Here is a 10,376-nt window from a genome sequence, read left to right on the forward strand (position 1 = left end):
CTAGTACAGCTTGTGAGGAGGGACGAGTGATGCAATAAGGTCCAACCATCATAGTCGCAAACAAATTAGTGTTCATATCCGTGCTCTTCGCGAAGGTTCAGGTTACTGCTGTAAGCGCCTTGCATTTGAAAGGAAACCGGGCATGCTTCCGAACATCATTTCGCTGGCAGATGAGCGTCGCATCGAAGCATGGGTCTCTCCACAAGAAGACGCGTGTTTTGCATATTTTGACAGCATGACGAAAGGTCGAGATAAAGTAACGTTTGGTCCGACAAGTCGAGAGACGGAAGATGAAAAGATCCGCGCAACGCGCAAAAATTGTAACGGATCTCCTATTGCACAAGTTATCGTAACTCTATCGTGTAGAATAAGACCTTCGGACTCAAGCCCAGCTCGTTGTCGGGCGCTCGCTTATCCCGCGAACATGCCAACGAGGTACTGACTCACTCCGTCGGGTGTTAAGCTACCAACGTCGGAAAATACTAGCGAAATGAGATCGGGCCTGGATATTAAATATATGAGCCGGGAATTTGTATGGGAATTCGTAGAGTTGGACTCTTGAACGTACCTAGTGTAGTCTACGTTGGGATTGCAGGCAATCTGTTCAGTTGTCATAGTTCGTGTATGTTTTGGGATCGTAATCTTTTCAGCGTCTTGATCAGCTGAGTTTTGCCCGGGTCCTTTCGCGTCAGGTGTGACAGCGGACGGGAAAGATAGGATTTTCGGGGTGTGCGTCGGAAGATCGTATTGCGATAGCGGAAATAAGCGATGGAATTTGTAACTGTACGTGATGACGGCACGCCGTTTTTCCATGAGTACTCCCGCAAAGACGCTGCGGGACCCACCTTTCGGCCAGGGCATAGAACGGTATATTTGCGGCCTTCGCTATGATTGCTATTTGGTTGCTGCCGACTGCATTGATGAGGCCACCACTTTCAACCACTGCTTCGGAGCCCACTAGGACGAAGTCCACCTGGTCCATGACGTAGGAAACAGCTGAGTCGAGAACGACAGTGCATGGTATTCCAGCTTTGGTCAACTCCTCGTATGTTCGTAGTCTAGCCCAGAAATTTAGTCGAGCGGTTATAGGATCTCGCGATTTTAATGATATTTAATAGAGACCTACCCCAGTCCACGCGGCCTGGCTTCTGTAACATACACCGATATTCTCTTCCTCTCATGAGCGCGTAGCAATGCTCTCATTACCACTCGAGAATATGAGTGGGTCAATATCTATGGCAAAATGTTATTCCGAGGCGACGAAAGGCTAAGCTTTACTTACTACTGAACCATCTTTGATGAACCCTAAAGCGAGGTTTGCTATTTTTTCGCGATATTCTTGAGCTTCACGAGCATAAGCCCGGCCTTGCTTAACCAACTCTGTCTTCAAATTGGAGAAACTCTACGAAATCGAGTGCGATAGCAATCAGCGTTGAGAAGAGTGAACGTTGATCTACACGCACATCGGAATCATGAGGGAAAAGCGTGACAAATGCAATGAAAAGTTCACAACCAGCATTAAGGCCAATGGGGTTGGGAGTGCGTTCACGGAGAACTTTGGCGCCGTCGTTCAGTGCCTTGACAAGCTCAAACATCGTGCCCGCTGATCGAGGGGTAAACATAGATCGGCGTCGTATTGAATGTTGACTTCATACCGCTAGACTGCTGTATGAGCTCCGTTAGAGCAAGGATGGCGGCTAGGGGTGTCGAGATCTTGTGGCGGCTAGCGTTTAGTCGCCTGCTGAGAGGGCGGAAGACATGAGGACTGACGCACGTCTTCGTTAGCGAGGATAGCCTGATATGTGGCATCTATGTCAAAAGAAGAATCATTGGATGCACTTGTTTCTGGTACGCTTTGATGATTTGACATCGTCTACACCGACTCAGATTGAAGATGGCCTGTCAAGTTAGCGAGTGTCGACGTCGACTGCAAGCTTGTCGGTGCGCCTAAGCGTGGGGTCCGATCCATCGGACTCAATAGCCGGAATGACCATATAGTACCCACGTGGCTTTGCATCTGTTCCTTCGGCTCCCTATGGACAGACTGGGACAACTTGGGTGGTATACCGGCCGTGTAAACTCTGCCGAGAACTTGAGCGGTTTCTGTTCCGAGAGTTACATGAACAGCGCCGTAGAGTACATGCATTCATATACATTTGTTTAATGTTCGCACCTCTGACTTGATGCCTCCTGCTCTCCGGCCCTTTGGCGTCACTGGCGGGGTCCAACTGACATCATATATCACCGTGCATGGTCGACCCTAAAGAGCTACAGGCTACTACAGGACCCTACAGGACCCCACTCACGGCCCACGACTGATATTGCATGGCGGCTAGATTGGCCTACATTGGTACATCTGTACGTACTCTGTCGCCAACAAAGATTAGCCAGAACAAACATAGCTAGCGCACCGATCGCAATGCCGACACAATCGCCTTCATGTCGCCAGCGCCGAGCTCAGAATCCAAAGGTTCGCGGTCGCGAGCGGTTGCCAATGAGATATATGAGAGCCGAACAAGGCGCTTGCAATGATACGGTCGGTTCCCTGTACTTGAAATAGACTGATGTTTCGACGGGCCCGGACCCAACTGGAAGATACAAGGAATACTTTATATGCATATGGGGGCAGGACATCGATTCAAAGCTAGAAGAACCTTAGTCTATGATCGGTTTGGCTTTACAAGGGCTAATTCTAAGTCGACTTTTCAGGGAGATCTTGCTTTGAGATTGAGCAAGATCTTACCGCATACGGATGAATTACGACACAAAGAGACCAAAATCGATCGTTTTCCCAGGAGAATTTGGATGAATTGAAGGGTCGCTTTGTCGTCGAAACACGTTCCACGTCTGGCGGGCTTGAAAACTCCTTTTATGTCTTCCAATTGGTCGCGATCGCTAGGGCCAATTATAGTGGCGGGACCCACGCCCGCCGACGCCCGTCCCTCAAAAGGCCCGCTGTAGCCCATGTGCTAGCCTGCTGTCTGTCGTCTCCCCTCCCAGCCAACCTCATCGACATCCCCGGCTCTTATCATCCCCTCTAGCCTACGCAGCGCGGCCTGTGGCCTGGCGTGCCTCGTTTACTCGTTTACGTCTGCCACCCTAATTTCTGCCGGTTCAACGCACGTTTAGTCGGTCCGTGCTCTTTTCTACTCCGCGATATAACGCGAACACGCTCTAACCAACAGCACTCCCTCGCCCAGGCCACTGCTCTCAACATGCAGAGCCCTACTTCGTCCTCCCCTCAAGTCCATTTTTCTAGCGACGTCCAGAATATGGACAGCTGGGCTAAACGCACAGGGATCCCGCTCACGACAGCGGATGCGTTGGGCACGACATATGCGCGTGCCCACAAAATGCTGCTCTCGTTGAAGATGCAGCTTGTCCAACAACATGGTTGGACGGACGTTTCCTCGTCAATTTCCAGGATGCTTTTTACTATTGAAGCACCCTCTCCGTGGCGCTCGTCTAGCGGGGTCCCACTCAGTCCTAAGCTCAAGCTTGAGCTTCCTTCGAATGCGTCCTCTTTCTTCTCGCCGGAGAGGAGGGTGCAATGGCAGATGGTTTTTCACAGCGACGTCTTTGCTACGCAAAGAGTCATCATCCCCCAAATTGCCGACATCCTCAATCTGCTTCAGTGCCTCCTGACAGGTGTCCTAACGCTCGTCCACGAAGAGTCTTTACCAGACGGCGTATACAAAACCACAAGGGGTCTCCCTTCCGTCCAATGGATCAATGCAAACCAAGCCGCCCTCGTCGAAATCTTTGGTCGCAGTCACTTCAAGCAATTGTGGAAGGCATGCAATGATCGCGCTACGTCGTTCAAAGTCGACGTTGAACCTCGTCGGTCATGATCATCCTCTCTTCCCTCTAGCAATTCCTCTCAGCCAATCCCTGGCATCACCTTCGCATCAAGGGCTCGCATGCCCTAAACCCTTGCCATCGATTGGCAAGGCCTTCTGCAAGAACTGTATCGTGATCGTTTCGCATTGTTGTGATATACTGCTGTTTTACGCATTGCTCACTTAATGATTTGGTTAATACTAGACGCCACTAATACCTGCATTACCCCATCTCATACCCGACATCATGCACGTTAATTCCGCTATCCTACGCATACTCCTTTAAATCACCTATTTCTGCTCTTTAGTTACATCACATTTCTTTGAGGGTTTTTCCTATGCTCGACTTAGTTTCAGGTCACGTTTGGGGACAAACGCAATAAGTTGCGCAGCTGCGTGCCCTATAGGTCTTACAATTGTACGATCTTCGTGATCGCTAGACGAAATTACATCCTTGCTTGTGCAGCATGCCTGCCCCAGCGTGAGTTTGATCAATACCTTGGCATGCCAGAGGATAAGTCAAGCATCGCGGCGAGCACATTTTTTGCACTGTGAAAAGACTAGATAAGCCTTGACAATAATTAACTTTTGCAGCTCGCGGGACTTTATCGCGGGAAGCGGAGTATTTTTCTGACGGGAAGTCTTAACAGTCGTTGGGGGCGCGTCGCATGTGGGAAACTAGACCGTGACCAATGCCCGGTGGCTGTACTGGAGCACAGCACTTCATACGAGCCAAAGATACCTGGCGTTTTGCCCAAGTTTTGCCCATACGCGTCTGCTAGTTCAAAATCAATCTGCTGACATGAACTCAACGACGACCGTCCATTGTCAAAGCAAGATCTGCGTCAACGACCGACCACCATCGCAACTGGAATGTCCTACTTGCAAGAAGTATGCCAACATCTATGATGCTCCCCTACCACCGCTCAGATAATTTTCTGTAATCGCAGATTAGGCATCCGAGGCTCTTTTTTCTGTGGCCAAGAGTGCTTCAAGGCAGACTGTGAGTCTGCCACTGGTAATATGTTTGACATTTGTTAATAGGAGCAACAGGGGTGAGCTGTCCAGATGACAGACCATAGTACTTCATTGAGCTCACGACTCTGGGTTAGAAAAGTCACAAAATCATTCATGATCTGGCTCGCGGGACTGCTGGAGGTGGGGATAATGTTTGTTTGCTCTCTACTCACTCACGAGACTTCTAGATGGAACCTTCAACCCGTGGGCTAACTTCCGTTACACTGGTTCTATGCGTCCGGTATACCCACTTTCGCCCAAGCGGGAAATCCCTTCACATATTAACCGACCAGATTATGCCAACGATGGTACGAGCTTGGGACTCCGCCACCAGCAAATGGCACTTCCGTGGAAGCACATGTTAACATTCTTTTCTTCCTCTCACTCTCAGCCTCGGGAATACCTCATGGCGAACTCAGACGGGCTGGTCAACCGCCGAGGATACTAAGCCCGGAGGAGATAACGAAGATGCGGACGGTCTGTCGGGTACGTTGCTTTTCATCCCGCAATCAAATGTCAGGAGGAGCTATGCTTCTTAACGTTTATCGTTGCTCATGTTATAGCAGTCTATCGAACTTCTGTGCTGATGCTGTCCAATAGTATGGTCGAGAAGTTTTGGATCTTGCAGCCGCAGCTATCCGACCAGGCATTACTACTGATGCAATTGACGAGATTGTCCACAAAGCAATCATCGAGAGAAACGCCTATCCCTCTCCACTCAATTATCGTAACTTCCCAAAATCCGTTTGCACGTGAGCCACATTTTGTCAGACCGAGAGGGATAGCACTAAAGGCACTGAACGGTGACGTCAAAATAGGTCTATTAACGAGGTCATCTGTCATGGTATCCCGGATCAGCGAAAGCTGCGCGAGGGAGACATCGTCAACCTTGGTATGTGTGTTGGACTAGAAAGCTATTGATGTCGTTGATGCTTCTTCTCAGATATCTCTGTATACTACGATGGTGGGTTTTACACTGGTCAACCCAAGTGTAAGGCTGAAAACTTGTGATAGGGTTCCACAGCGACCTGAATGCAACCTATCCGGTTGGAGAAATTGACGAGGCTTCGAAAAAGCTTATTCGTACTACGCGTGAATGTCTGGACGAGGCGATCAAAATGTGCAAACCTGGCGCATTGTTCCGTGACCTAGGTAAAGTGATGTGGGTGATTTCGCGGTGCGGTATCATATTTCACCTTAACGACATTTTTCAGCGAACCGATAGCACGAGCTAATGGATGCTCTGTTGTTCGCCAATACACCGGTCATGGCACAAACGACTTGTTCCACACCGCGCCTAATATACCACATTACTCAAAGAATAAAGCAGTTGGGACAATGAAGCCAGGAATGGTAAGCCTTGGATTGGCTCTTCAACACAACACATGGGCTGACGAATAACAACCTTAGACGTTTACCATCGAGCCTGTATGGGACTAGTTTCTATCACAAGTGAAGGGCCACTGAATACGTGTTCTCAGATGATCAACCTTGGCTCGAATGGGGAGCCTGTCCACTGGAATGACAACTGGACAGCCACGACTGTTGATGGCAAACGAAGCGCTCAGTTCGAGGAAACCCTCCTGTAAGTGTGCTATGTGATATCAGGGATGATACTTACGGGTGTTCTACAGTATTACTGAGACGGGCGTTGAAATCCTGACGCAGTGATTCCCGTGAGCGTAGCAAGCACTTGGGAAGGTACGATACCGTGGGATAAGTTGATAGGCGTCCAACTACTCATGTGGGCGGAGATCGATGTGGCGAAGAGGATCGACTGCCAGCGATTACGGAACGGCATATCTATAGCATGATATATTAGCTGGCCCGAAATACGTATTGCTTCCTTGAACGGTGATCGACTTCATCCTGTCATGTCTTTATCTTGGAACCTTAGGAACTCGGCGACGTAAGAGCAAAGCATGGTGTCTTCATCACGTGGCTGGCTTATCAGCCCTAGTTCCACGCCCCCTATACACACCATCAGGCTCCTTGTTGTTGACCATGAAGCCGGTATTTAGAGTCCATTGTAGTCCACTCTGCACGCTAGTCCTTGCCCGCTTGGCACCTCTCATCTTGTTCCCCCCTTAACCTTCAGAGGTATCCTGATGTCTTCCGACGCCCCAGAGCCATATCTGTTAGTCGAGAAATGTGGTTCCAACCGGGGCAACCCCATCTATATTATTACCAAGTTTATCCCGTCAGTCATAAATCTCCTTTAGGCTGACTGGTATAATTGAGCTTATGCTCTTCGCAGCGCCGAATCGAGAAGTGTACGTGCTTTCTTTTCTAATGGCGTCTTCATCAAAGCATCTTGAGTATCACTTGAACACATGTGACCAACCCCTTCTCCAGCGTGAAATCCGATGCATGGACCTTGGAGAAGAAGCTCTTGGAAGTTACAGACAACGCCAACAAGCAGGCTGTACTCAAATCCAGGTGAGTTCAATGCTCAAATCCTGTAAAGTTTGCTGAAGTGATGCCTGTTGTCAGTTCTTCAATGAAAGAGAAAATCTAAGGTCCAACCGTGGTTTAGTTACTCAACTGAAGCTTGCCCGCTCATGAAGCTGTCACAGGTGTACAAATTGTGCTCTCGAGTTCCCCAAGAATCTGCTAAAACAAAGTGCTTACATCGATGTCAGGGGCTTGCCAGCATGACACACGAGGTATTACACTACTACAGAGTATGATAAATGTCGTGATGTATACCATAACTTACAAAAAATGACAGTCCCTGGTCCTCTGATACACAAAATCTCGCTATGAACTACTGTTGGCGTCCTTGTTAAGATCCATAGTAACCTCTCCAAAGGGCTCCTTCTTGTCAGCATCTCCAATCCGCTCAACGGGGATCAGGTCGGAAAGACTCTTCTTGCGCTGCCGTGGTGATTGGCGAGCTACCGCCGAAGATCGTGATTCAACACCCGTAGAAGCTGAGGCGGACATTCGCAACTTTTGCAAATCGGCATACGAGCCTGGGCGACTACGAATCCTGTGCCGTGGAGGAGCTTCATATGCATGTAGCAAATTCACGACGTGATCATAGTCTCCGTGGTCCTCGTCGTCAGATATATCTGGTGTCTCCGGTCTGCTACTCATTTGACTAGGCGTGGCTCCGCCCCAGGCGCTGGTTCCGCGTTTCGAGCTGTGACTCCAACCAAACAGACGTTCGTCTAACCAAGTCTAGGTTGAATGTTAATAAATAAGTCCGAAAGTGGGGTTCGGAGAAGCCGCACCATAGGGTGAATAAGCAAATTCCCTTGAGCATCGACACCTCCCACACTACTCTTCCGGCGCCATACGCCTTGCTCGCCGGTGGAAGGTGGAGCACTGGCGGGCACCAAAATCCGGAACTATCAAGAGGATAGGGGTAAGCATGGTGTAGATGCCTTGGAACATAAGGACTTGCTTGGTCAAAATCATCATAAAGTTTTGGTCCAAATTCGTTAATGACATCGGCGACTTCATTCGAGAGTTTCAATCGCATAGCTCTGAGGTTGTCGAATAAGCGCTGTTGTCCTGGGACCACTGCAACGACGAGAGGTCGTAGGGATCTATGCGGTGTCAGAGTTGGACTTCAACCACGAGGTATTACGCACTTAAGAACATCCATCCCAGCTTCACCAAACTTCAAGGCGGCGTAATTCATGAAGGGCAGCGCGAAGATCACCAAGAAAGGTGTCAATATCTTTACACGAGTTGATGCGCCAGCTTTGGTGGCAATAATGGTTGCAAGGATAGCATATGTGAAGTAGAGGACGGGTGCAACTCCAAGCGATATTAGAATTTTCCATGTGGCGAGCACATCCCTGCCTGCAATCTTGACTGTCGATGCGGCAAGAGCCTCTGAGAGGGGTTCAGAATAGGTCAACTGCAAGGTGGAGTGTTCATACCTTTTGCTTTCTTCTTGGAGAGAATGGAAGCTAATATGAACATGGGGCTGTTCAAAATGGTCCCAGGCAGAGCGAGCAAGCTCCAAGCCAAAAGGAGACCAACACGGTAAAGCAAAAGGCCTAAGGTCTTGTAACTTGCTTTCTTGGCTACTGGTACCTGAGGACGGAGTAAGCTTCGAATGTTTGAGTGATATATTCAATCATACTTGATGATCACGGAGCCCAAGGTCTCGCAAAAGTCTGTTATATTTGATCACGTCCTCCCGAAGCCTTTGAACCCGTGGCTCATCTTTGAAGTGATTGTATCCTTCCAAAAAGCGTCTATTCAGTTCGACCACTTGGCCGAGAGTGAGGTGCTGTCCAGGCGTTTTGTAGAGCCTGCGGACTGCTTGAACAAGCTGTGCTTGATGGATCAGTTATTGACTCGAAGGGCAGGGAGAAACCGTTACCATCAATGTATCATAATCGGGTGCTCGAACTGTGACCGTCTTCAAACCGTCATAGATTAGATCAAGGAATTTAGCAACAGCTTCTCGCTTCTTTGCACCTCCTTGCTTGAACATCTCTACGAGCTCAGCGGGAACATCCAATGCGGAGCCGAACTCTACCACCGCCCTCGATCGGAACCGGTGAGCATGGAAATAGTACAGTCCAACCGGTACTATCTTGACTTGGACATTAGGATTATTGGCCATAGCTCCCAGAGCCATGATGGACACGCCGGCCTTCAGTGGAAGGAGGTCAGTACGGTCGTGACTGCCACCTACGACAGAGTGAGTTCCCGAATGGACTCCGAACTATCATGCACACCTTCAGGAAAGATGCCTATGCAGCCGCCTTCTTTCAAACGAGTATAGACATGGCCATACATTTTCTGTTGGTCAACATAAGGAAGCCTCTTAAACTCGAGCCCATTCTTGCCCTCTGCTTGACATTCAGCTACTCGTTCACGGAAACGAGAAGTCCCTTTGCCCGTCTCTCCTCCAAATTCGCGCTTAATGCGTAACTCGGTATCAGAGATCACTTCGAGGACTTCGGCGACAGCAGAGTTGATGGCTTTGGGTAGCAATACCTGCATTCTGGGCTCAAATTCTGAAGTGAACTTTGTCCCTTGTCCTAATACAAGGCATGGGTCGTCCTCAGACAAGCGGATGAGCCCCGTGGCTGGTTTAACATCGTCTGCTGCACGGGCAACCGGAACTAGATACACTGCTTAGAAGGTGGCTCTCGAATGAAGGAGACTACCACTACTCACTACTGTCCATGAGTCTAGCAAAGAAGCCGACGGTTCTCCTTTTCATGCTTTTTGCTGCAGTGAGGAAGGAAACGCGACGACCTGTTTCACGAAACACTTCCGAGCTTAAGAGCAAAGGGTCAAGGAACTAGGCGCAGAGTGAGCATAGTGTTCTTGCTTTCAAAGGCCCAGTGTAGCATACCTGGTTGTGATGCGGAGCGCCAACAAAAATGACGGGGCCTTCCTTCGGAATGTTGAAGGCCCCACGAGGACGGACCTCCCGAAAGAAAACTTGGATGATTGTCCGCCAGAACATGAGGTTGGCGTCATACCCCAATGCCGTGGTGATGGGCATGCTCGATTGAGACATGTCCGTAGTTGCACGAAAACGAC

The 10,376-nt window shown here is 49.4% G+C and overlaps 4 protein-coding genes across 4 annotated transcripts; 2 read left to right on the plus strand and 2 right to left on the minus strand.

Annotated features, from left to right (window-relative positions):
- Nucleotides 1-324: 324 nt before the first annotated feature.
- On the minus strand, nucleotides 325-1,916 carry CONPUDRAFT_117858 (nagb/rpia/CoA transferase-like protein). The gene is made up of 8 exons (XM_007766579.1): nucleotides 1,775-1,916; nucleotides 1,656-1,713; nucleotides 1,464-1,603; nucleotides 1,283-1,402; nucleotides 1,127-1,233; nucleotides 846-1,058; nucleotides 569-781; nucleotides 325-502 (listed from the first exon to the last, which is right to left on the minus strand). Exons 1-8 carry the CDS (start codon nucleotides 1,868-1,870, stop codon nucleotides 412-414), a joined length of 1,038 nt encoding a protein of 345 aa, XP_007764769.1. The 5' UTR covers nucleotides 1,871-1,916; the 3' UTR covers nucleotides 325-411.
- A 1,083-nt stretch (nucleotides 1,917-2,999) lies between these two features.
- CONPUDRAFT_117861 (uncharacterized protein) lies at nucleotides 3,000-4,194 on the plus strand. Its single transcript, XM_007766580.1, has 2 exons — nucleotides 3,000-3,132; nucleotides 3,201-4,194. Exon 2 carries the CDS (start codon nucleotides 3,216-3,218, stop codon nucleotides 3,849-3,851), a length of 636 nt encoding a protein of 211 aa, XP_007764770.1. The 5' UTR covers nucleotides 3,000-3,132; nucleotides 3,201-3,215; the 3' UTR covers nucleotides 3,852-4,194.
- Nucleotides 4,195-4,572: 378 nt separating this feature from the next.
- On the plus strand, nucleotides 4,573-6,713 carry CONPUDRAFT_162462 (methionine aminopeptidase). The gene is made up of 13 exons (XM_007766581.1): nucleotides 4,573-4,730; nucleotides 4,790-4,843; nucleotides 4,951-4,997; nucleotides 5,045-5,164; nucleotides 5,248-5,342; nucleotides 5,457-5,608; nucleotides 5,675-5,748; nucleotides 5,800-5,820; nucleotides 5,871-6,018; nucleotides 6,071-6,209; nucleotides 6,267-6,284; nucleotides 6,338-6,441; nucleotides 6,491-6,713. The coding sequence occupies exons 1-13, from the start codon at nucleotides 4,642-4,644 to the stop codon at nucleotides 6,525-6,527; spliced, it is 1,098 nt and encodes a 365-aa protein (XP_007764771.1). The 5' UTR covers nucleotides 4,573-4,641; the 3' UTR covers nucleotides 6,528-6,713.
- Nucleotides 6,714-7,616: 903 nt separating this feature from the next.
- CONPUDRAFT_48057 (glycerol-3-phosphate O-acyltransferase) lies at nucleotides 7,617-10,338 on the minus strand (the record flags this gene model as incomplete). The annotated part of the gene is made up of 10 exons (XM_007765867.1): nucleotides 7,617-8,039; nucleotides 8,093-8,209; nucleotides 8,254-8,410; nucleotides 8,456-8,702; nucleotides 8,750-8,906; nucleotides 8,956-9,147; nucleotides 9,199-9,512; nucleotides 9,560-9,949; nucleotides 10,005-10,131; nucleotides 10,186-10,338. The coding sequence occupies 10 exons, from the start codon at nucleotides 10,336-10,338 to the stop codon at nucleotides 7,617-7,619; spliced, it is 2,277 nt and encodes a 758-aa protein (XP_007764057.1).
- Nucleotides 10,339-10,376: the final 38 nt, after the last annotated feature.

Source organism: Coniophora puteana (genome assembly GCF_000271625.1).
Source record: "Coniophora puteana RWD-64-598 SS2 unplaced genomic scaffold CONPUscaffold_2, whole genome shotgun sequence".
Classification (NCBI taxonomy): domain Eukaryota; kingdom Fungi; phylum Basidiomycota; class Agaricomycetes; order Boletales; family Coniophoraceae; genus Coniophora; species Coniophora puteana.

Bases quoted from the DNA above. Each gene is read 5' to 3' on its own strand.
- CONPUDRAFT_117861 (XM_007766580.1), top strand. From the start codon at position 3,216: ATGCAGAGCCCTACTTCGTCCTCCCCTCAAGTCCATTTTTCTAGCGAC.
- CONPUDRAFT_117858 (XM_007766579.1), bottom strand. From the start codon at position 1,870: ATGTCAAATCATCAAAGCGTACCAGAAACAAGTGCATCCAATGATTCT. The intron at 1,403-1,463 runs GTGCGTGTAGAT...TCGATTTCGTAG, and splicing joins TTTTCCCTCATGATTCCGAT to AGTTTCTCCAATTTGAAGAC. The intron at 503-568 runs GTACGTTCAAGA...TTTAATATCCAG, and splicing joins CCCAACGTAGACTACACTAG to GCCCGATCTCATTTCGCTAG.
- CONPUDRAFT_162462 (XM_007766581.1), top strand. From the start codon at position 4,642: ATGAACTCAACGACGACCGTCCATTGTCAAAGCAAGATCTGCGTCAAC. The intron at 4,844-4,950 runs TGAGTCTGCCAC...GACTCTGGGTTA, and splicing joins GAGTGCTTCAAGGCAGACTG to GAAAAGTCACAAAATCATTC. The intron at 4,998-5,044 runs GTGGGGATAATG...CGAGACTTCTAG, and splicing joins GGCTCGCGGGACTGCTGGAG to ATGGAACCTTCAACCCGTGG.